The 25,037-nt window shown below is 39.7% G+C and overlaps 2 protein-coding genes across 8 annotated transcripts; one reads left to right on the top strand and one right to left on the bottom strand.

Moving 5' to 3' along the window:
- Nucleotides 1–4,638: 4,638 nt before the first annotated feature.
- On the bottom strand, nucleotides 4,639–9,474 carry LOC120318682 (cystatin-B-like). Its single transcript, XM_039366654.1, has 3 exons — nucleotides 9,340–9,474; nucleotides 6,170–6,271; nucleotides 4,639–4,942 (listed from the first exon to the last, which is right to left on the bottom strand). Exons 1-3 carry the CDS (start codon nucleotides 9,403–9,405, stop codon nucleotides 4,814–4,816), a joined length of 297 nt encoding a protein of 98 aa, XP_039222588.1. The 5' UTR covers nucleotides 9,406–9,474; the 3' UTR covers nucleotides 4,639–4,813.
- Nucleotides 6,288–24,386, top strand: LOC120318681 (butyrophilin subfamily 2 member A2-like). 7 transcript variants are annotated; one of them, XM_039366653.1, is made up of 7 exons: nucleotides 6,288–9,297; nucleotides 10,859–10,977; nucleotides 13,704–13,886; nucleotides 15,844–16,077; nucleotides 17,173–17,577; nucleotides 19,438–19,616; nucleotides 24,132–24,386. In XM_039366653.1, exons 4-7 carry the CDS (start codon nucleotides 16,017–16,019, stop codon nucleotides 24,183–24,185), a joined length of 699 nt encoding a protein of 232 aa, XP_039222587.1. In that variant the 5' UTR covers nucleotides 6,288–9,297; nucleotides 10,859–10,977; nucleotides 13,704–13,886; nucleotides 15,844–16,016; the 3' UTR covers nucleotides 24,186–24,386. The 7 variants fall into 7 exon arrangements, with proteins under 7 accessions (XP_039222587.1, XP_039222583.1, XP_039222580.1 ...); XM_039366649.1 differs by having other exon boundaries at nucleotides 6,292–8,746; nucleotides 19,438–19,722; XM_039366646.1 differs by having other exon boundaries at nucleotides 6,292–9,297; nucleotides 19,438–19,722.
- Nucleotides 24,387–25,037: the final 651 nt, after the last annotated feature.

Below are 25,037 nucleotides of genomic sequence, written 5' to 3'. Positions count from 1 at the left end.
CCATCCCACCTTTGTCGCCAGTGTTGAGTCCTCAAATCAATGGCGAATGAGTACAGCACATTCTGTAGTTCCAACAGCTCTTTACTGAAGTCTTTTCCACTCCGTCACAGCTCTGAGGCTCGCAGGCCTCTCAGACTCCTTTTAACAACGTCCCCGGGCAAAATGGTAACAATTAGGCATGCTCTGCGCCTCGCACATGCGCGCGAAGCCGGTGCCAGCCAGTCTCGTCCCGGGCAGCTTGCAACTGCCTGGGACCATTGCAACGCCCTGAGCCTGCCTTTGCAGGCTCAGGACACAACAAATACCACCTAATTTCTCCCCATTAGCTATGTGTGGCTCACCACTCCTCTAAGCGAGTATGTGTCCTGGGGCCAGAGAGTGATGGTGTAAAGCAATTGATTGCTATTCTTTCTAGGCACATTACTTTTGCCAATGTCCTCAAAACATTTAAATTACAATTAAAAAATACAGACCCTTTCCAGGTGTGGTTTGTTCTTTTTTCAACATAAGACAATGTTGGCCAGAGCGAATATGGATATTTGTGTTTATTCTAACCTTTTTTTCCCAAGGGATTCTTCCTGAGCACTTATCAGCCCAGGAAGACAATATGTGATTCACTGAATCACTGTATTGTTAATCAGGTTCTACTGCTATCTTTTACTTTGTTCTTGGACAGATCAGGCAGAGTCAGCAAATTATCTGGTTTGGAAAGGCTGAGTGTTTCTGGTTTTCTGGGTGCCTGTTGACTAAGCTCAATGCCTGAGCCTGTGGTCCGAGCGGGAGGGTCATACAGCTGCAGCTGACTCATGGATCAGATGACCAGCTGATGAGTGAAGACACATTCTTTCAGTAACTGCTCCCTCTTAACTGTATTTTTTTTTTAGAAAAAGAACAGGCAGTAGGGGAAATTGAGAAGTTGAAACTGCTTCCTTGCTTGCTCATTTGATTTATACAACCACACATCTTACAGAGCATAACTTTGGGCAGATTACAATAAAAATATTTTTAAAAAACCCACAATACTAAATCCTAGTGTCCCCAGTTGTAATACATCCACTGCTCCATTTAGCTTCAGCCTCACATTATCCCAACACTTTCGGGAAAAGTCAAGTCAAAGCTTTTGGAAGGCTAGAAAGGTAGGGCTTATCAGATCTCAGGAGGAAGGGTGCTCTAGTCCAGAGGTCCCCAATCTTTTGTGCACCAGGGACTGGTTATGTGCTGCCTGCATCCTGCGGATGGGGCTTTGCAGATGGGACCAGTTGCTGGCATGCCATGGACTGATACTGGTCCACCGGTACCGATCCTTTAGAATAGAGCAGGGGTCCAACGTGCTCTAGTCTAAAGGGCAGGGGGCAGTGCCTAGATCCCACTAAATTACCATATTTAAGGAAACAGTCTGGAATCTGCTCATTCAGCAGATCTGATGGAACAGGCAGATACCAGCAAGAGTCAAAGATGATGTCTTGCCAGAACCTGGCAACCCAGAACCATTTAATTTTGCTAGGTTTGAATTGAAGCCGGTTCCTCCCTATCCAAATCCTTATAGCATCCAGGCACTCAGCCAGAATTGTTTGGCTAGCCAGGGATATAAATGTGTAGTTGGGTATCATAAACTCACTGAAGATGCCACACTGTAAGAAATAATTTTGAGGAAATAACAGGAGGAACAGCTACAACTAAGACAACAGTCAAATTAAAAAAAAAAAAACGAGTTCAGAGCAGAAATGTAATATGAGAAAGCATCAGACGTGACCCTCCCTAGTTCTCATGAAGATAAAGGGGGGAGGTGAAAGTGGGTTCATATTTCAAAATTTGGTTACTATAACCTTATAATAAAAATAATATTAGTTTCCATGTTTTTGGTTTCCAAGTTTGAACTGCTTTGGAGGGCAGACATATACAACATGCCATTGGATGAGCTCTTCCAAGCTGCATCAAGTACATGTTGAAAAAGGAAGAGTGAAAGACTTGGGCACTGATCCAAAGGTACTTTTCATGAGGCAACTGGACTTTGTTTTTCCTTGAAGATGTTTCGCTTCTCATCCAAGAAGCTTCTTCATTTCTGATTCAAGCACCGAGACACTCCAAACTGAGGAGGCCAAGGGTGTCCACCAACTGGAACCTACCACAGAAGGAGGAGAACCACAGCAAAACATTGCCAGAGTAGTCCAGGAAATAATCAAAATCAGTGATACTAGAAACCACTGAAAGATCCAGAAGGGTCAGAATGAATGGACCACTTCATCCCAGGTCCTCCACAGTTAATCCATAAACACAACTAAGGCTACTTTAGCACTATAATCAGGCCTGAACCCTGACTGCAAAGGGTCTAAACTGCAGACCAAGCTGGTATTAAATAGCAATAGCCAGAGTCCGGGGGTATCAGGGCTCCAGAGAGCAGGTCTCGTGGCTGAGCACAGGGGGTCAAAATATAGTATTGGTCTTAAACACTGAGGCCCTCCCACCATACTTCCTGATGCCGATCAAGAAATACAAGTCAGAGTTCTCCACTGTGACTCTCTCAGAATAACAAAGTTGGAAGGGACCTTGGAAGTCTTTTAGTCCAACCCCCTGCTGAAGCAGGAGACCCCGTACCATTTTGGACAAATGGCTGTCCAGTCTCTTTTTAAAAACCTCCAGTGACGGAGCTCCCACAACCTCTGAAGGCAAGCTGTTCCACTGATTGCTCTGACAGGACATTTTTCCTTAGTTCTAGGTTGGTTCTCTCCTTGATATGTTTCCATCCGTTACTTCTTGTTCTGCCCTCTGGTGCTTTGGAGAATAGATTGACTCTCTTTTCACTGTGACAACCCTTCAAATATTGGAAGACTGCTATCATGTCACCCCAGTCCTTCCCTTTGTTAGACTAGACGTACCCAGTTCCTATCACCATTCATCATATGCTTTAGCCTCCAGTCCTCTAATCATCTTTGTTGTCCTTCTCTGCACCCTTTCTGGAGTCTCAACATCTCTTTTGTATCCTGGTCACCAAAACTGGATAAAGTACAGGTAGTCCTTGACTTACAACCACAATGAAGCCCAACATTTCTGTTGTTAAGCGAAACATTTGTTAAGTGAGCTTTGCCCCATTTTATGGCCTTTCTTGTCACAGTGGTTAAGTGAATCACTGCAGTTGTGAAATTAGTAACACAGCTGTTAAGTGAATCTGACTTTGCTTGTCAGATGGTCACAAAAAGTGATCACATGACCCCGGTACCCTGAAACCGTCATAAATGTGAGTCAGTTGCCAAGCATCTGAATTATTTTTTAAATATATTTTATTAGATTTTATATGGGTAGGGAAAAGGTGGGGTCGGGGCGGGTACAGGGAAATCGAGATAAAGGGGACAGGGTGTGGATAGCTACAGTAAATACGTGATTCAGCCAACAAGCTGTCGTCCGGGTCTTCATATTGAGTATTATTGTTTATATAACACTAGACATTTATAAGAATAAATTGGTATAGTTACAACTGACTTTTGGTAAAACAGTAATATTCCTTTAAATAATTAACATAGTTGATAGCATAGCAACTATTTCCAATCATCAAGCTTAATACTTAATATAATAAAGCTCTAAAATCTCTTCTTATTCTAATGTGTTTCAACCCACTGATAAAATTTTCCCCAGGTTTTATAGAAAATTGAATCCTCTTTCTCCTTCATCTCTAACGTTAATCTGTCCATTTCTGCACAATCTAGGTAGATTTTCAAAATTATAATCTGGTCTGATGGTAGGTTTTCATTTTTCCAAAATTGGGCGAATACTATTCTTGCAGCTGTCAATACATGTAATATTAAATAATCATTTTCTTTGCCGTAGTTAGGTCTTAATATACCTAACAGGAACAGTTCTGGTTTAAATTCTATCTGGATTTTCATCATCTTTTCTAACCATCTATGAATCTTAGACCAATATTTTTTTGCAATAGAACATGTCCACCAGGCATGATAATAAGTACCCAGTTTTTGCTTACATTTCCAACATGTATCTGATAAATTTTTAAACATTTTCGCTAAGCGAGCTGGTGTCATATGCCATCTATAAAACATTTTATATAAGTTTTCTTTGTATGTTACTGCTTTAGTAAGTTTGATATTTTTATCCCACAGTTTTTGCCAGACTGGCAAAGCATCTGAATGTTGATTACCTGACCCTAGGGATGCTACAAGAGTCGTAAGTGTGAAAAACAGTCATAAGTCACTTTTTTCAGTGCCATTGTAACTTTGAATGGTCACTAAATGAAGTGTTGTAAGTCAAGGACTATCTGTACTGTATTCCAAATGTGGCCTTACCAAATCAGTATAAAGTGGTATTAACACTTCACATGATCCTGATACTGTTCCTCTAGCCTCTCCCTGCCCCTCCTTTTTACCTGTGCTATATACTGGCTAAGAGACTGTTCTGTCAGCATTAAATCTCCACTCTAATAATACTAGATTTTCTAGTTGTTTTTCTGAAAAGGGCACAAAGCTAGGTTTTTCACAGACATACAAGAATAAATGGTTTCAGACTTGCGTAACAGGAACCGCTTGCTTTTTTTTCTTCCTCAAAGCCAGCTCAATGTTTGTTTTTGAAGAATTGGGATAGAATAATTCCAATGTCTGAAGAGCTCCAACAATAAACTGCATGCAAAACTAATGTATCATTTGTTTTTAATAGAATTAAAACGCGTGCAGATTTAACAGTAACATCTTTGTAAAAAAATGGTATTTTTTTTTAACTTTTGCAAATTAAGCACTACACTTATAGAGATATCTGTATATACACCCCACAGGAATGTAACAGGAGAAAAGAACTCCTAAATAACTCTTCAGAAGTAAGTCAAATCATCATGCTTTTCTTTCTTGCTCTGGTAATTAGTGAGCTCCACCGGCTTGTTTTCATGCGGGAGCCTTTGGTACACTCGCACATGAAAGTACTCATCATTCCCCACATGGATCTAGAAAATACAAAAAACAATCAGATCCAATACCAGGAAAAGGGAGAGAAAGTCTGGTCTGATTAGCAAGAAATACTGCCTATAAACATTTTACAATATCTCAGGAGCCCCTAGGAGTGAGAGGTCTGCATCCAGACCGCTGGAAGGGTTTTGCCATCTCCATCTTTCTTGCCTTGAAAATGGACTCCAGAGTAACAGAATAACATAGTTGGAAGGGACCGTGGAGGTCTTCTAGTCCAACCTCCTGCTCAGGCAAGACACCTTATATCAATTTAAACAAATGCTTGTCCAATCTCTTCTTAAAAACCTCCAGTGTTGGAGCACCCACAACTTCTGAAGACTACTGATTCCACGATTAATTGTTCTGTCAGGACGTTTCTCATTAGTTCTAGGTTGTTTCTCTCCTTGATTAGTTTCCACCCATTGCTTCTTGTCCTGCCTTCTTGGTGCTTTTGAGAATACCATCTCCCTCATCTTTGTGTCAGTCTCTTAGATATTGGAACACTGCTATCGTGTCTTCCTTGGTCTTTCTCTTCAGTAGATTAGCCATGCCCAGTTCCTGTAACCGTTCTTCATATGTTTTAGCCTCCAATCCCCTAATCATTTTTGTTGCTCTTCTCTGCACTCTAGTCTCAACATCTTTTTTATCATATATTATGGCCACCAAAATTGGATGTAGTATTCCAAGTGTGGTTTTACCAAGGCATTATAAAGTGATGTTAACACTGTCCCTTTGAGCTCCATGCACCATGGCTGGAAAAGGCTCTTTTGAGCCTGTTACTGGCCTTGACAGAGGCTCCTCCATTCCATCACACAGCTAAATGGATTGCATTTATACAATTTAAAAAACAGACCCGATCCTTTTCTCCCTGATGCACTACTATTATCTGCACAGAACATTCATGGCAGTTGAACAGCTCCTACATAGATTACCTGAGCAACCTTTATTATATTTATTGCACCGGGCAGCGAATATAACAACAAAGACATTTTTCTTTCAATTGGCAGCAGGAACAGTGACTATTGCCACCTTATGGGGAAATCTAAAATGTTTTCATTTCCAGGCAATAAACTAGATGTAGTTTATCACTCACAAAAACTGGGTAAATCAGGGCTGTAAAAATTTGAATGATGGTTAGAGAGTAGCAAAGAGGCATTGGGGGATTTTTACAGGTAGTCCTAGAGCAAATTTATACTATAGCATCTTATAGGAACCACATGTGCTACCTTGATGAAATAGTTTACTCCAGCAACCACTTGTGTTTTATATGAAACAGCATTGAAGATGGTAAAGTTCCTGCTTTCTTTTTCTTCCAGTTGTGACTTTATCTTTGGGAACAGAAAAGAGAGAAAAACACATGTTGTTGCTGTTTAAAACTACCAAAACACACATCCTCCAATACCACATTCATTACTGAAGATACAGACAATAAATGCAGAAGTGAAATAAAAAATGAAAAGATGCTCTCTAAAAAGATACCACAGAAAGCATCTGTTTTCCAGCTTGAAATACCCCAAACCAAATGTGGTACATACTTGAGACAATGTTTTACTGTTTTTATTTCCATGCTTCTGTTCAAAGTTTATATTTTTATAAATCCTCAGTCTTAGGGTATTCAAGCACATTTCTACAGATTATACCTCACTCCAAGAGCCAGCTGTTCTACCCCATTTAACATTTGGTGGATAGATCCTAGAATTAGAAGTGTTTGCTTCAGAGATAAAGTATTAAATCATTCTTCTTTTCCAGCTAAACATGTTTTGTGACTATTTGTACAATTCCTTCCTTTTCTGTTTTACATTTAAAGGATTTACTTTATCAGACTATGCTTAGTTTAATTGTTTCTGGAGTGTTTTAGGTGTCCAAATCTAGTAGAAAGGAAGAAATTTCAATGGCATACTGATTTTACTAACTTATTCTGTCTTGTTGGGATGGAAGCTCCACTGATCTCAATGGGAGATTGAGATCATTAAAAAAAGCAGGTCACACATCCTGTCTTATAGGAAAATTCAATTATAGGCTAAATTCAATTAGCCAGCACTATTCAATAGGTTTAGACTTCCCAGTTAGGATGGAAAGCCTATGTTTGGTGTTTTATCATCCTTTGTATTTGAAAATTCTACAGGTGCAAGTAGAATTCAATGTACTTTAGAGTCCTGCTCTAGAACAAAATTCCTACACAGATTACTCATTTAATAAAGCAAATCTATTTCGACTCATGTGACTTCTGATTCTTCAAAAAGGAGCAATTCTGATGGATTACATTTAGAAAATGTCATTGTTTTTTAAAGCATGACTTAGTGAACAGAACCACAATTAACTTAGCTTATGCCACATGTTAAACCATCACAGTGGTTTAGTTCACAGTGCAAAGTATGCCAGAATCAAGGATATTTTATGTTCTTTTTTATTGTAAGGACATTATAGAGCAGTGGTGGCAAACATATAGCATGCGTGCCAGAGGCGACACTCAAGAGCCCTCTCTGTGGACACGCGCACTGCTAGCAGCTCGCGCAGGTCCATTAGGCTGCCGCCGCCCAGAGCAGCAGCCCCGCCCAGCACAAAACAGGCAAAATGGCTGGCTAGCGAGCTCGAGTAGAGATGTTAGGCTGAGTATCGAGGTGGCCATGCCTACATGGCCACACCCACCCAGTCTGCTGTGACCACCCTGGCCACGCCCACCCATTGGGCCACACACCCCGCCCTCCCTGAGGGAACCACAATGCTGATGCAGCCCTGGCACTTTACAATAAATAAGTGGGTTTCGGGTTGCGGTTTGGGCACTCGGTCTCTAAAAGGTTCACCATCACTGTTATAGAGTAACAATATGTCGCTATGTCAATCGTGAATGTATGCACAATTGTGAATTAGAAAAGTAATATATCAAAGAATTAATAACCATGAAGTGAAATGAAATGGAAATACTATTTATTCAGTCAATTGCCAAGCAAAATGACAGCAAAGGGATTTGGAAGACAGGACAATCTAAACAGGAGAAATTATCTTGTTCTGTAGAAAGTGATGCACAAAAGTTTATTTGCTAAACTTCTCTGTGACACCACAAGGTACATCAGGAACCAGCAAAGACATGTTCAACTTGCTGTGCCTGGTAGGTAATTAGAGAACAGCAGCAGAGAAAGCAGTCCTACACTGCAACCAAGTGGTGCATTAAAAGCAAATGTTATATCCTCTCATTAAATCAAAATATTTGGGAGGGGCACTTCTTGTTGCTCATTTTGTCCTAAATCAAGAGGTTATATTCTTCCACTTGGTCAATCTTATGACTGAACATTCTGTCCAGATAATTTTACAAATCTCTGGAAATGCAATATTTACAGTACTGTAAAGCACAAGCAAAAGTTTAATTTTGGATATAAACCAGCTCTTTACTGAAATGTCTTACTCAACTAATTTTCAAACTTCAAAAGAAATAAAATACTGGAAAACAGATGCTATTTCCTGCCCTACTTTTTGTAATGAGTGACAACTGGTTCCCCAGAATGAAGCAACAGCTCTAAAATATCAGTTTAATCATTTCATAAAATAATTTCTGGATTTAAAAAAAATATTCTGCTTTTTTCATATAGAATTCAAGGCTGATCAGATACTCTTTTCCTCTTATTTTCCCCACAACAAGCTGCTAGACACCCATCCTGCAAAAGATATCTAAGCCTACAGAAAGAAAGGGGGCGTAGGAAGTGTCTCCGGAGGGACCTTCCCTAGTTTTCTGGAAAGTAAAAGCAAAGGAGGAGAGAAATACTTCCGGGCTTTTAAGAGACGTTAATGTAATCTTAAAGTTAAAGGTAGTATTCATTGTTGTACTTCTTATCTGGACTACCTTGAAGGCTAACTGTGTGTCACAGCTTTTACAGGCTGAGGATTCCCGGGGGGAGGGGGCAGCTGTCTGTCCGGGTGTTTTAAAGGGGACTTGACCATAACAATGGAAGGAGGCCCTCCAATATGGGCTTTTGGAGAGCATCTAAAATGCATCCACTCGGCCAACATGGGACACCCAATGGCAGATTCCAACCGGTCTGCTAGGATTTGTTTTGTCAAACCGCAGCCATAGTTGGTCGAAAGGGCGAGGCAAGAAGCAGAGCAGACGGTTTCATCCCAGCACTACCCGGGCTTCCCCCCAAGGCTGAAACAACCAAAACGCAGCCGCCACCTCTGAATACTCTTCAGCCCTCCCGGTCCCAGTGCCAAATTATGAAGGATAAAGTCTTTGTTCGGATAAAGCCAAGTTACAAAGGCAACAATGGGGGAACTTTGGCGGGCAACTGAAGGCTTCAGGGGAGCGCCTGTAGTGGGGAGAAAAGAGAAAGAAGTTCTCCGGCGAGGTTGCCCCTGCAAGGTTGGCTCTCTCTCTCTCATTCTCTCTCTCTCTTTGTCTTACCTCCTGCGAGATTTGCTGAGTCTCTGCAGTAGCTGCCTTTGGCTCGGAGAGTCCGCCGCACGACATCGCAGGTGGAGGGAAGGCGGAGGAGGTGGAAAACGCAAACGCAATCCGAGTGCGTCCCCCCCACCGCCGTCCGGCCCTTGTATACCCTGTCCCCTATTAGGGGCGTAACCAGAATATGCGGGACAGAGTATTTCCGGGTTCCGATTCTGTGAGTGGGAGGCAAGAAGCTGGGAGGCTGGAGCGAAGGGGATAGGCTTGCTCGTGACGGCGACTCAGTTAAGAATGTGTCCGTCCCCCCCCCCCCGGTGTGGAAATAAAGGATAGGAAGAAAAGGAGGAAAATATACTTCTCCTAACTCAGTCATTTTTATTTGAGCGGCTTAGTTCTTAAACGCTGCGTGATTGCAGGTAGAATACAAATATAAACCATTATCTTGTCCTGTGGAATAAACGGTCTGTAATATGGAGGCAGCGTTTTCACACCGTGCTCTAAATCAGAAACATGCATGGAAAGCACGGGCCCTTATTGTTACACGTCATCCCCCAGAGGCCACCAGCAAATCCTGTATCGCATCTAGCCAATATTTTAGGCAATGCCTAAAGTTTTGCTCCAGTAGGTGGATTCTAACCCAGTGGTTCTCAATCTGTGGGTCGGGACCCCATTTGGGGTCGAATGACCATTTCACGGGGGTCGCCAAACAAGGCTGCCCGCCATTTTTTCCCCCTTTTCTTTGGCCACATGCCTGGCACCCGGTGATGTATAAGTGGTTGGGGGCCACCACAACATGAGGAACTGTATTATGGGGTCGTGGCATTAGAAAGGTTGAGAACCACTGTTCTAACCGATCATTTTAGTTTTGCGAGGGATCCCCCTGAATCACTCCCACGAATTAAAGCAAAAGAATGGTAGATGGAGCCTTGAGAAATTGCCAACTAATACACAACAAAACACAACACTCACCTGCCCAAGCTGCATAGAAATAGGAGAATCCATGCCTTGTGTGATACTAGTTTTCCTTGTTTCTGGAAGAATGTTTTTTAAGGATCTCTTTTACAGGAAATTTGGAGGAAATCTCTAGTAAATATGTGTTTCGTATGAACTGATGCCTCAGATCAACAGTGAGAAAGCAAAAAAAAATATTAGCAATAATGATTTTTATTTTAATAAAAATGATCTGTAGCTAATCTTAGGTGCTTTGCAACAGTTTTTACTATAAGAGTCCTCAGAGGTGGTTTTCGATTGATTTGGAGGGTTTGCATTTATCTTGTATACTGACAGAAGTGCACATGACAACAAATGTGTACATGTTCATGACAATATTTGCTGAACTATGGATGCTCAGAAATAATGTTCATCTAATAATAACATATACAATGACAATACTGTAATGCTGTAGAAGCCTCCTGAGCTTTGAGCTGTGCTATTGAAACTTTGTAACTGTGTTTTAGTTACAGTTGCACATTAAGCAAACTACGAAAGACCCACTAATGATAGTTTTATATATCCACCTCAGGTCACCTACATGATGCCATAGAGGTTCTGTTCCAGTATCTGGAAGCTATGGAAGCCTAGATACACAATGTGACCCTGGATGTCTGAACTTTTACATGCAGCAGACAAAGGCATTTAAATGTAGGTTTACAGTGATTTCTTACCAAATGATCCCTCCCCAGACAAGAGAAAATACAATGGGTAGAAAAGTAGTGATTCCAAGATCTCAGAGTGGTTAATCCATGTCCAATAGCAAGAATCCAGTGCAAGCTGTATAGAATGATACTAATAATATTTCAGGATCTATACTAGTATGAAATGGAGACTATATAAATACTTAATTACTTTAGAATGGCATTAACATGGATTTTTGAGCAACTAGTACTTGGCTAACTAAACTTAAAATTACTTTTAAATAATACAATATAGTTGTATATAAATTGCAGCAGATTTATCAACATTTATCAGACTATTTCACCCTCTACATTTTCTATTCCCATAATATGTATATATTTTTTAATTTTCACATCTAATCTATTTCTTCATGAATCAAAAATATACTTCCTTTCTCAGTTCTCTCTACTTCATATTCCTGAGAAGCTTCAATTGTAAAATTATTTTTCGTTTACTACTGAGTTGACTATTGATAGTTTCTTCTTCTAAAAGACGCAGGCATTCAAACACAGTTGTTAATAATACTTAATGTAAAGCACTGATATGATGATATAATTAATTTTACAGGGCACTTTTTAAAATTTGTCTAACTCATAGCAGTAGCAACAGTCTCATTACGAATGATTTCTGAAATTTCCTGTTCTTAATGGACTAAGAAATCAAAGAACTGTGATAGAAAAGCACTGCTTTTAGTTTATAAGATGAGGGGGAAATCTCTTCTCTGCACTCTTTCACTTTCAAAATCTCTTCTCTGCACTCTTTCACTTTCAAAACATCTTTTTTGTATCACAATGACCAGAACTGGAGGCAGTCTTCCAACTGTGGTCTTATACCAAGACAGTATATAGCACCACTAAGACATCACTTGATCTTGATGCGATCCCTCTGTTGATGCAGCCTAGAATTGCATTGACTTTTTTGGCAGCTGCAGCACACTGTTGGCTCATACTTGTTGTAGTCTGTTAGAGGTCTCCTAGATCCCTCTCACAGTTAATACTGATGAGCCACATACCACCTATTCTATATCTGTGCATTTGTTTTGTTTTTTCTTGCCTAAGGCCTTTTCTTATCATTGAATTGCATTTTGTTGGGCCCAGTGTTCAAGTCTCAGTTTAATTCTCAGTTTCCAAATTTAGCAGGACCTGAAAAAGGCTTTGTGTAAAATGAACCAGAGAAAAAACTCCTGGCTAATATTCTCTAAGGATCAACTCAGCATTGAAATTGATAATAATTCAGTATCTGGCTTATGAAATATAATTAATTGAGAAATGTTGGTTAGCACAAAGTTCTGACATGTGAGCCCTATCACTTTTTTTCAACTTGACGCACTTTGAAGAAGCATTACATAAATAATATGGAAATATTTTCATCATATATGCCACTGAGGCTATGGAATTAAAATAAATAACATGTAAGTTTCTGGATACTGAAAATAAAGCTTTTTTATGAGTTCCATGATGCTGCTCTAAGAAGATTGCTATATCTGGGCTACAAAGAAGCTAAGCAACTTAACTGTAGTGTAATTTATTGCCCACTAGCGGTTGCTGAGTTGGTTGCACTTGAAATGTGACTACTCAATGTGTTCCAGATTCCAAGAGTCAGTTGGCTGTTTTGAATATCTGCAAATATTGTATAAGTTATTTTTTTTCCTGCTCTCAGAGCTGAGCTCTTACACTTCTGATAAGGGTTTTGTAGTTATTAAAAAGATTGGAAATTATCAGGCTCCAAAGTGTACTGCAATAATCAAAATAAATCTGGAATTTATATTGCTGTGCATATCCCTGATATTGACAGGTCTTGATAATATCTGCCTTTAAGATGTGGACTTGAAAGATGGGGGCATTTAAGGCAGGTTCCCTTCACCCATATCTGTATTATTTTTGTAATGCTGGTGCAACACCTTTGCCTTCTATAATCAGTCTATCCAAAGATTTTTAAAATGTCATAGGGCAAGGGCATGTGTGCACCTTCTTGTCAATTCTAGCAGCCAATCTGCAAGTTTGCCTATGTCTTGAGGATCATTCATTATAGGATGCTTTTGATCCTGCATTCCCTTTTTGCCCATATTAGGTTTTAACATACAATAGGCCTGACTCAGGATTTGTCTTTTTCACCTAATGCAACAGATTTAAGGTTTATGTAAACATTTAGGGAGGAATAATGTCATTGAGAGTGATAAGGAGATGATCTGCCAAGAAGAAAAAAATAGTATGAACCAACAATAATTCAGTTCTAATAAAACAAGGATCTGATACCTGAATGTGCTGATTTTTACAACGGAATTGTTTCCTTGAACAAGTAAGGGTGTTTTTTTGTGTGTGTGGGGGGGTGTTAGCTGCAGGTGTGATAGTAGGAAACACTGGAGAAATAAAATTCATCTTTCATTGGCTCATTTAATAGCATTGGAAATTGCCTTGGCTAGAGCTTTGATATAGAACAAAAAGCTTTCGAAAAAGCTTACAATAAAGAATATATTTATTCACATTCACTTACCTTTGACTGCTGTATTAATAAAAGTTTCCTAATAGATTTTTTTAATCTGTACAAATCTCCTTTGGCATAGAAATAGTGTATATGGATTTTTAAAATATTTGCATATTTGCATTTCTTTATTTTGATTGTTTTTGTCACTATATGTCTTCCTACTTAATTCTGGTTCTTTATAATAATGTTTCTCATTCTGCAAAAAACAGAAAAGATGGACAAGCAAGTCAATCAATTTCATTTAAGAGAGGGAATTAATTTTTGAGAAGATTTGGAAAGATGAGCCCTGGTAGCAAAGTGATTAAAATGCAGTATTGTAGGCATACTCTGCCCAGAATCTGGAGTTCGATTCTCACCGGCTCGAGGTTGACTCAGCCTTCCATCCTTCCAAGGTGGGTAAAATGAGGACCCAAATTGTTGGGGGCAATAGACTGACTCTGTAAACTACTTAGAGAATGCTGTAAAGCACTATAGGGCAATATAAAGTCTAAGTGCTATTGCTATTGTAAATTAGTGGTCCACAGAACATGAACCAACATCTGCAGCTATGATCTGAGCTCTGTTCTATACACATTTCTCTGTATGGACATAATATAAGTGGGTACTGTATAGATTCTTTTATCAATACAAAAACTTGAGAGGATATTAAGGTATAGGATTATTTATATTTATGAAAAACATAAAGGTATACAATAGTTTGCTGTTACTGAGTACATGTACTGATAAAGGAAAATAGGCAAGCAATTCTAATAAAACAGAATCCAATTCTCATTTTGCACTTTGGCTCAAAATGAGACTAGTGTAATGTGCAAAATATTTTGAATGTAAATGGTTTGACTTCAAAACAGGTTAATTTGATTATCCTGGAATTTCTTCAGTTCATAATGGTGTATTTCAAATATCATTTCAAGTGAAAATGTTTTGTATGCCTTTGGTGATTTTAAAATTATAGTAGATAATGGGTTAAAATTTTGGAACAAAACAACTTTTTTTTTTGCTTAAGAATTAATATTTTACTCCTTAAAATCTCCCCCAAATAGCAAAGACCAGTTTCTTAGGGATTTATTTTTTTAAAAGAGGTTGGGGGGGAGGGTGGGTATTATAAATGGGTTTGGGGAGGGCATCTCATTTTAGATGAAATTTATAAAATCTTGGGAGAAACAGGAGCTGGTAAGTATGCATTTCTCCTTCTCTTACAATTTCAAGATCCCTTTGTGTTGAAGTAAATGCCTGAATTAGGGCTAAGCAAGACCATATACATGATCTAAAACAAGGCTTTTCAACCAGTGGTACGGGTATTACCTGTGGTACATTGGCACCTGGCAGGTGGTACGCCACCATCCTAGAAAAGTGGTAGCGGGGGAGGGGAATGAGATGAACTGGTGGCAGCATCGCACAAGCCTGAGCGAGAAATGGCTGGAGCTGCAAGGCTGTCAGGGCTCAGCGGAAGCGCCAGGATCAGCACTTCTTCAGGACTGTCAGGGTTCAGTGGAAGCACCAGGATCAGCGCCAGGCTCCAGCTGGAGCTCGGCGCTGATCCTGGCGCTTCTGAGCCCAGAAGAAGTGCTGAGCAGCTGGAATGTTGCAGCATCTCCAGGGTCTTGTGATTTACATTCAGATGCTTGGCAACTGATTCATATTTATGACGGTTACAGTGTCCCAGGGTCATGTGAAGTGACCAAAACCTGCTGCAACCACCCAGCAGATGGGGGGAATAAAAACCAAACACCCCCCACCCCACCCCCGCTGCCAATTCTCAACAGAAATGCTCACAACTATGAAAACCTTGGACAGGAGGAAGAGCACCACTGGGCGGGCAGGCGGTGTCTTGCTCGGCTATGGCTTGGGGGGCACTTTTCTCAGTGCCATTGTAACTTCAAAGAATCACTATGCAAACTGTTGTAAGTCGTGGACTACCTGTACTTCATCACTTTTTTCCTTTTGGGGGGGGTCAAGTTTTTGATATCTTGCTAGGCGACTGGTGGTACTCGGATACTGCCATATCCCAAAAGTGGTACAATGGGTGAAAAGGTTGAAAAGCCCTGATCTAAAAGAAAGCATACCGTATATACTTTATTTTTTTTTATATAATATTTTATTGATTTTCTCATTTTACAACTGGATATTTAAAAAGCAACGTGATGGCTGGATTAATCAATAGTTCAATAGCGTGCATAAATCTTTAGTAAAAATCTTATGTTACAACATCAGATATTTCTTCTCTTTTTCCATTAATATCTGTTATCCCATATTAGGCTAATATACTTTACATGTACTGTGTGTACATTGTATGTCTCTGAGCTCTGCTTTAGTTTTTGTACATTTCACGATTTGTTTTCCTGGAATTAGATGTGTTGCCTGAGAGCCCAGGGGAAGGAAGCCCAGTGATGCAATGGTTAGGAGGAGTTCCTGGGAAAGCAGCAACAGCAGCAGCAGCAGCGGCTGGTATAGCAGAAGGAGGGCAGACAGGCTGAGCCTGGAACTTAGGCAGGAGGGTCTCACCTTGGTTTCTTAATGGAAAAATGGCACCCCTGGCAACCCTAATCTGCCCTTCACTCCTTCTATTGCTCATTTATCATGCAAGTAAGTGAACATGTTTTTGTGGTCTTGTTTTCAATTCCATAAATGATTAATACGATATTTTAAAAAGAAAGATGTTGCCTAAGAAAATTTCATTAAGTTTTAACATGATGAGATTGTGGGTTTCTGAATGCAATTTTGCGACCTGGGTAAATGTCAGGATTGATATACATTTTAGATAATAAATGAATCATATTTTAAACCTATTTTAGATAATGTATATAATTGTTGATACAATTTAACATTATTTAATGGATTATATTTATGTTTTATTTAATAGATTAAACTACCTCAAAAAAGTTTTGAAAAGCAGAATAGAACAGAATAGAATAACAGAGTTGGTTCTAGTCCAACCCTCTGCTTAGGCAGGAAACCCTATGCCATTTCAGACAAATGGTTCCCCAGTCTCTTCTTAAAAACTTCTAGTTTTGGAGCATTCACAGCTTCTGGAGACAGGTTGTTCCAATGATTAATTGTTCTGACTGTCAGAAAATTTCTCCTTAGTTGTAGGTTGCTTCTCTCCTTGGTTAGTTTCTATCCATTGCTTCTTGTCCTGCCTTCAGGTGCTTTGGAGAATAGGTTGACTTCCTCTTCTTTGTGGTAACCTCTGAGATTTTGGAATACTGTTATTATGTCACCCCTAGCCCTTTTTTTCAAAGCCTATGATGGGAAAAGGCCAGAAATTATTGCAAACTGATAGAAACACCCTGGGCTCTCAGATGCTTGAACTATGTAAATGATATCCAAGGAATATCATAGATACTCCTATTTCCAAGTTAGGTTGGGCTAACTTGTGTACATGAGAGAGAAGAAGCTCAGCAAAATAATTGGTAGGTGGAAGATCCTGTACAAGGAATGCAAATAACTGACCTAAAAAATAATGTATGAAAATTATATAATACCGTATATTTTGTTTTATTTATTTTACAAATGATTGAAAAATGTACTGCTTACCTAATCCTTGTAGTGTATGGGAAATATTAGATTCAATTGATTGATTGATTGATTGACTGACTGACTGACTGACTGATTGATTGATTGACTTAATTTTTTCTTTGATGACTAAATCTAAGCTGGCTATTCCATTATCTACTGTAGATGCATTGGATGTGTTCAGGGTACGTCCGTTCGACAATATTTCTCTGCCCTGCCATTTCTCCTTTGTGGATAGCACAGAAGGTTTATCCTTCACCTGGGAGAGGGAAGATATCAAGGAGGAGCACGAAGTAGAAGATGATGACTTTTATAAATATTTTGTCGGACTCCATGATTTTTATCAGTTTTATCCGAAGGTGATATACAGCTTTAGCAACAACATGGAACAAGAGGAAGAACGGAATTCCCTCTATGAAGGCAGGGTCTGGGTGGATGAGGAGGAGATTCCCGAGGGCAGCCTGACCCTCATGCTGGACCAGGTTCAGTTTTCTGATGAGGCCATGTACATATGCAAGGCCACTAATTCACGGGGCAGAGGGCTAAGAAAAATGAAGCTTGTTGTGGAAGGTAAGAATGCTCGTCTATTTTCCGGCATTGCCCCCAGTTGAAAATACCTAATACTTCTATTTGTACACCAAGGAGTATCACACTGTGCAAATTACCTTCTGTAAATTGCTGAAGCTTCTTTTCTTCTGCTATGAATCTTATCTGTTTATTCTACAACAAGCCTGACTTCTGTAGCAGAAGGCACTTTTCAAAGCAAATATATTTCCTCTCCCCAATTTTTTTTATCTTCCTTAGAAAACAAATCAAATCACAGATACAGAGTGAGGGATAGATGACTTAGCAATAGATAGTAAAATATGCAATAAAAACAATAACAGAGAATAAAAGATAGTAAATAACATTTAAAAATATCACAAGAAACTTACTTTTAAAAAGACTAAGAACAAATTAAGACTCCAGCAATTTTTGTATATACTGCAAAATTGTTGCAACTCAAAAATCCTTAGTTAACAATCTTTCAACAGACAATCAAAATTGAGTCAGAATATGAAGGGTAAGTGATTTTTCAGGAGCAATTTTACAACACTGGACCCCCCATTTAAATGAGACCTTTCATCTTAAGGTCTCTTAAAAGGTCACTGACATTAGTGCATCCTATTTCCAAGTGCCGAGAAATACCAAGATTCCACTGTTAATCTGGCCTTAGGTAGTTTTTGGAAATGACTTTCTTTGTAACTTTGTTTCTATAAAATAGCTTGCTTTTTAAAAACAGATGCACAGAGCCTGAGTATGATAACATTAAAAGCATTAACATTTCAAGAGGATTATTTTCACTAACATAAGTGAATGCAGAATGCCATAGAAGTTTCTGATATGTCAAGTAAAATCTTTTTCTGAATATATATTTTACCCTTCAGCAACTTCAGCTGAAAAGGACTAGAAATAGCAATAGAAGAATAAGCTGGAGTGGTTAAGTAGTTTGCTTAATTAGGAGAACTTAAATTGCATTTCTAAGCAAATCAGATCTTAGCAAATCCTTACATAGTTAATCATGAATACTGACTAAAAGATTATCCTGTAAAGATATTTTAAAAGGGTGAAGACCATTGCCAAGTTGCAACATCATTTGATCAACAAGAACCCTGTTTTTTAGTAAATATAGAGGAATGCAATTTCAAGTGACCTTTCAAAAATGAACATTTTATTTCTAAGCATATGCCACAAACTGAGCCTAGCTGCATTATTCCCACATTCTGCTAACTCATATTATGAGAATAAACAGAGGAATATATTTTACATTATTACTTAAGGCAGGGCAGCAGGTAAGAGAGGAACAGATTAAATAACCAGCAATAAATTGGGAATAGCTCTCAGATTGATAATCCACAAAAGTATAACAAGGCAATAAATAGGCATATTTCTGAGAGTCGAAGGTGAACTTGAAACTAAGTAACAGGCAAACAAGGGACATGACTATCAATGCAGAACAGAAGTATTTATATAAGTAAAGGAGAAGCTTTGAAGATTAATTTTCGGGAAAGAATGTGTTCCTTCTCACACCCACAATTTATGCCCTACCAGTTTTTCTTATTTTATTTCTTAAGAAATCAAGAAATTGCAAGTCACAGCTTGGATGAAATGAATCTTACTAATACTGAGCAAAATATCCTACAGTAGATTTTCAGAAGTTCTAATCCAGCATTTCCCACCTCATGTTTTCTATATATCTAGGATTTTAGCTCTTCTAGTTCTGCAACCTGGATGTCCAATGCCTCTACTGAATGGATAACTACTGGAAATGAAGAATGCAAGCTCTGGAAATATTGCTGTATGACATGTTTGAGAAATCTCAGAGCAATTGTTACAAAGCTGTAATTAGATTATTACTAATTGTTCTGTTTTTCCACCTCTCACAATTAGATGCTGAAGAGCCACAGGTGCAGTTCAGCACAATCGATGATACGCTTGTAGCCAAGTGCATCTCAGCAGGCTGGTATCATATGCCAAAGGTAACCTGGCGCAACCGCAAGGAGGAGGATATATCTGGATATTCCAAGACAGAAATTCTGGAAGAGAAACGGGATGGGTCCCACCGAGTGGTATCTACCTTACATTATCCTGTATTGCTCCATGAAATCTACACTTGTCACATTGAGGAGAGTGATGTGCTCAACAGACCTGTTAGGTCCATCCACAAAGTTCCAAGTTAGTGATCTCCAGTTGAAAGCCTCTATTGGGTGTTGAAAGATGAAATCTGTTGTTACGCAAAGGCATGAGGACAAATTTAAGCATGATAGAGTAACTGTTTTCTTCTTCCCAGCAACCTTGCTCAGGATACTGACACTGTCAGTGGTGGGAAATGGGTAAACAAATTATTGGGATAAGCATATCACTTTTTCCTTCTTCCCATTGACTGTTGTCAAGAGTACCAGGGGCATGAAGGAGAGGGCAATTCAACAAAGAGGAGGGTGAAAATGTTGGCCTTTGAGCCCATCTCCCTATCATAATGGTTGACAAATTCTGGCAATTATATTCAAGAATTTTGTAGTATTACAGATTCCCCAGTTCTAGAGTCATGTGGGTGTGTATGTGTGTGTGTGAGAGAGAGAGACACACACACACAAAGATGTAATGAATGTTAGGAGTATGGAGGATAGATGTACACACATGTAGAACCATGGATCAGACCAACAATCTTTGTAGATTGTTCTCTCATGAGCTAATATTAGTAGACATTATGTAGCTCTCCTGTTTCTTCGTAGCAATTTAGCCACACACAAAAACAATCAGCTTGATTAAGTCTTGCCCTCTGATTATCCATCTTTCCAGGGAAGAGGGAGGAGTAGAAACTTCCAAATGTTGACACACTACTCTTCTGAATGCTCATGAATCCTGGCCATGGAGGCTCAGATTGAGGGTTGTGGTATCTTAGAAGCCATTTCTGGTTTGACAATCAACAAGGTGTCATTTATTCCTAGAACTGGCTTCTCATTTCAGTGAATGCTTCTTGACACCTCAGTTTTAAAAATACGTATTTAAAAATACATATCTAAGAAATATTTTCCATTGAATTCAAAAAAACTTAATTATCAGTAAAATTGGCAGTCTTGAACAGGTGATTAGAATGTCAGAAGTGTTTTATTCTCTCTCACAAAGAGTAGAGAGAATGTGGAGCTCAATTATTTTTTATATGCATATCTCCATCTTCCCTCACTTTTTGCAAAAAAGAGAAAAAGTTAATTTCTGGTATAGCAATCAATAGTGTACTTAATAATTCAGTATACAGTACTTCATTCAAAGACGCAATAGTATTACTGATGCAGCTACCCAAGCTGAATCTCATAAACCTCTCTGAGAAAATAAAATGGTTCCTGGCAAATTAGTTATTTAGAAGTAATTTCTATGATGGTGAAAGAGCATTAGGCCACTTTCTGTGAAAATTTGTGTTGATTATGTAAGTACTTATCCTGAACTTTAGGATGGAGTATGAAGCTGTGAATGTCCCTACAGAAAAATGGGAAAGATTTCTTCTCTTCAGGGCCAAATTCTTAGAAGACTTATTTGCTAGTGAGACAACATATCAATTGTAAATGGTGTTATTTATTATTTATCTATCTGGCACTTTTTTTTCTTTAACTTTCTCATCAAAGATCATTGTTCTACTACAGATTTGCAGGGTCTTCTAGAGCAGGGCTTTTCAAGTTTTTCACCCATTGTACCACTTTTAGGATATGGCAACATCCAAGTACTACCAGTCACCTTGTAAGGTGTCAAAAACTTGATGACCAAAAAAAAAAAAAATGAAAAAAGTGATAAAGTACAAGTAGTCCTCAATTTACAACAGTTTGCTTAGTGATTCTTAGAAGTTACAATGGCACTGAAAAAAGTGTCCCCCAAGCCACAGCTGAGCAAGACACCTGCCTGCCCACCCGACGGCACTCTTCCTCCTGTCTGAGGTTTTCATTGTTGTGAGCATTTCTATTGATTGGCAGTGGGGTTGGGGCGGGTGGGTGTTTGGTTTTTATTTCCCCCCCCCCCGTCTGCTGGGTGGTTGCAGCAAGTTTTGGTCAATTCACATGACCCTGGGACACTGACCATCATAAATATGAATCAATTGCCAAGCATCTGAATATAAATCACAAGACCCTGGAGATGCTGCAACATTCCAGCTGATTGGCGCTTCTTCTGGGCTCAGCAGAAGCACCAGGATCAGTGCTGCTTTCCAGCTGATTGGTGTTTCTTCAGGGCTCAGCAGAAGCACCAGGATCAGCGCCAAGCTCCAGCTGGAGCCTGGCGCTGATCCTGGTGCTTCCACTGAGCCCTGACAGCCCCAAAGAAGCGCCGATCAGCTGGAAAGCGGCACTGATCCTGGAGCTTCCACTCAGCCCTGACAGCCCTGCAGCTCCAGCCATCAATCACTCAGGCTTGTGCAGTGCGGTTCAGCTCATTCCCCTCCCCCACTACCACTTTTTTAGGATGGTCGCATACCACCTGCCAGGTACCAATGTACCACAGGTGGTACCCATACTACTGGTTGAAAAGCCGTGCTCTAGAGCATCCACCGCTGTAGAAAAATAGCAGTAATATTTGGTTCCACAGTAGTGATTTATAGCATCTCACAGCATTGTTCAATCACTGCTGTGGAAAAATAATCTTCCTTATTGATAAGTTGCCACAGCCAAGACAGCAGTTGACACTGAAAATGCTATAATGCTACAAACAGTGAATATTAGGCTTTTTATCATTTCAGTGAGATGGATGATGTGAGGAATACTCTATGCAGTGGACAAGGAGGAGTGGGGGGGAGGAGCTCTTTGTTGTGCTTTCATCTAGTCCATGCAGCATCACAAAACCATGATGGGATATTTCTATTCTGCCCTCAGTGATGAATCTCATTCTGCCTCAACAATGAGGGCAGCAAATGGTGCTCTCCTTAGAGACTGAAATGAAACAATCTAAGGAGAGTAATTGATGGATTCTCTTGGTTTCACCTGCCTGAAGAAACAAACAATACTATGTGAGGAATAGAGAAGTTTTCATAGATGGTAGAACAACCATCAAAATATGGCTCTGAGCTAGCTGATCAGTGTGTGTTGGGAAGTTGTTCTGCCTGGTCTAGCAAATAGTGCTCTCCTGTTTTACTGGGCGGACCCAACTAACTCATCTGCAGGAATGGGTGGTCTGCATAGGAGTGTGTTCTCTCTCTCTCTCCCCCCCCCCCCAATGAATGAAGGAGATTAAATAATCAGAGACAGCAGATCAGAGCAAGATCTATGTTTCAAAACAGCCTTCCCTACTTCTCTTGCCAGTTTGAAAAAGAGATAGAAGGTAGGGGAGAAAAGTGTCAAGAAGTCCTGGAAAGCTATGCCTGCAATAGCCTCAAGTGGCCAACAGGTGCTGGGCAGATTGCAATCACTAGCCATGCCCTCCCTAGGCATCCTTGAGGAGATGTTGAAGTTGTTAAAACAGGCACTCTTGTTCTAGGAGAAAATTAAAAACATAACTTTAGCATGAGAACCTCTAAATATGTCTTTAGGCTGCTACTGGAGTGGGCTAGAGTTCCCAAGGCAACCTCATGAGGATGTGCCCTTCAACACAGATTAGTGAGGTACTTTCATACTGTGATTAGTGGACCATGAGGAAGAGCCCAGAATCTGATGGGCAAGTTGTTCTTGCCAATGATCTGAAATGATAACTAGTAAAGAGCCTTTGAAATTAGGGTGAGTGGCTGCACGAAACTAGATCAAAAGTCTTATGATGTTAAAGGCAGCACATTCCTATGATAGAGGTGAAAAGCTTTCAGGAAATTTAACTTTTTCCAGTTCATTCAAAGTGTAGCATAAGCACATCAGAAATCAGGGAAAATATTTTACATAGGACACTATGAAATACACCTTACCCCATGTAAAATGGATGCATTGGTTGAGATTTCAAAATGTTGGTATCTGACTATAACTAGCAATGAAGCTGCTAGAGAACCAGACAGAAAATATTAGCAACAAAGGGTGTATGTGTAGATATAGATATAGGTATAGATATAAAAGATACATATACAGGTAGTCCTCAACTTACAACTATTCATTTAATGACTGTTCGAAGTTGCAACGACACTGAAAAAAGTGACTTGTGACTGTTTTTCATACTTATGACCATTGCAGCATCCCCAAGGTTTTGTGATGAAAATTCAGATACTTGGCAGCTGGCATGTATTGATAACAGTGCAAGAGATTTACTTAATAACTGTAACAAGAGAGGTCCTAAAATGGGGCCAAAGTCACTTAACAACTGTCTTGCTTAGCAATGAAAATTTTGGGTTTAATTATGGTCATAAGTCAAGGACTATATGAATAGGTATGTATAGACGTATAGATATGTAGGGGTAAATGTCTGTGGAGATTCTCAGTCACCCAGGTCATGGTTGTCTCGAAGGTTCTGAGTCAGAACGGATAAAGCTTCCTGGAAGAGAAGTGAAACGTCTTCTTCCTCAGAGAAAAATCATAGTCCAGTTGCCTTTTGAAAAAACACCTTTGAGATATGTAAGAGTAACTTTTTTTTGAAAATGTGCTGGTTGTTTGTATGGCTGAGTTTAACCTTTTAACTTTTCTTTTTTTCAGAGAGGAAATATCATAATATGTACAATCACTACTAGAAAATCAACACCCAACTGATGCAGTGAGGGAAGATAAGCACTACGTTTTTCATCATGTCAGCTCTGTACAATGCCTGCAACAGCAAAAGGAAGAGGGGAAATACAGAAAATGAGACAATAAATTTTGCATATTGAGAGGGGGGATTGTTTATATTATTCTGTTAGAATGTTTGAATTAAATTGAATTGAATTAAAAACTGCCAAATAATCCATATTGACAGCCAAGGCTGGATTGAGTTTTTTCTTTACTAACAGGAGTGATTTGGTGAAGGGTGATTTAGCGCAGAAGTCCCCAACCTTTCTTGGTTGGCAGACTGGAGGGAAAGGGAAGGGGAAGCATTTTACACACAAGCGTGTGCAAATGGGATGGCGCTAGTGCCTACGTGACAATCGCTAGCCCTGTCCCATTTTTGCCGCATGGAGCCCCCTTTTGGCTACACGGAACCCTATTTTCACCACACAGTTTATAATGACAGTGGCCCTCCAGAGTGGCTTTGCCTTTGCTGTCCGAAACGCCTGTGCTGCAGAGGCCAATTTGAAGTTGAGAGGCAAAGCACTGCTGATGATGGAGACAGGCTAAATTCTGTTGTTAAACCAGGGTTTCTCGACCTCAGAAACTTTAAGATGTTCAGCTCTCAGAATTCCCCTGCAGCCACACATCTTTAAACTGCTGAGGTTGAGAAAGTTAAACAATCCCCCTCCCCACCTCCCAAATGGGTAGGGGAAGCAAGAGCCTCTCCAGAGAGAAGGAGGCTCTGAAAACACACAAGACTGTTAGTAGAAGAGGACCCTATTTTCGAATACTTCCCTGCACCTACTCAATCTGTTTCCCACTTCTGGTGAACAAAAGCAGCAAGCTGTGGGAGGCTAA

Source organism: Crotalus tigris, unplaced genomic scaffold (assembly GCF_016545835.1).
Source record: "Crotalus tigris isolate CLP2741 ecotype Arizona unplaced genomic scaffold, ASM1654583v1 scf7180000020347.5012614909:4044961, whole genome shotgun sequence".
NCBI lineage: Eukaryota > Metazoa > Chordata > Lepidosauria > Squamata > Viperidae > Crotalus > Crotalus tigris.
This window is presented reverse-complemented; position numbering and strand designations above follow the sequence as displayed.

Bases quoted from the DNA above. Each gene is read 5' to 3' on its own strand.
- LOC120318682 (XM_039366654.1), bottom strand. From the start codon at position 9,405: ATGTCGTGCGGCGGACTCTCCGAGCCAAAGGCAGCTACTGCAGAGACT. The intron at 6,272-9,339 runs GTAAGACAAAGA...CTGTTCCCAAAG, and splicing joins CTCAGCAAATCTCGCAGGAG to ATAAAGTCACAACTGGAAGA. The intron at 4,943-6,169 runs GTAGCACATGTG...TGTATTTTCTAG, and splicing joins GAGTAAACTATTTCATCAAG to ATCCATGTGGGGAATGATGA.
- LOC120318681 (XM_039366649.1), top strand. From the start codon at position 16,017: ATGGCACCCCTGGCAACCCTAATCTGCCCTTCACTCCTTCTATTGCTC. The intron at 16,078-17,172 runs GTAAGTGAACAT...TATCTACTGTAG, and splicing joins ATTGCTCATTTATCATGCAA to ATGCATTGGATGTGTTCAGG. The intron at 19,723-24,131 runs GTTAGTGATCTC...TCTTTTTTTCAG, and splicing joins GTCCATCCACAAAGTTCCAA to AGAGGAAATATCATAATATG.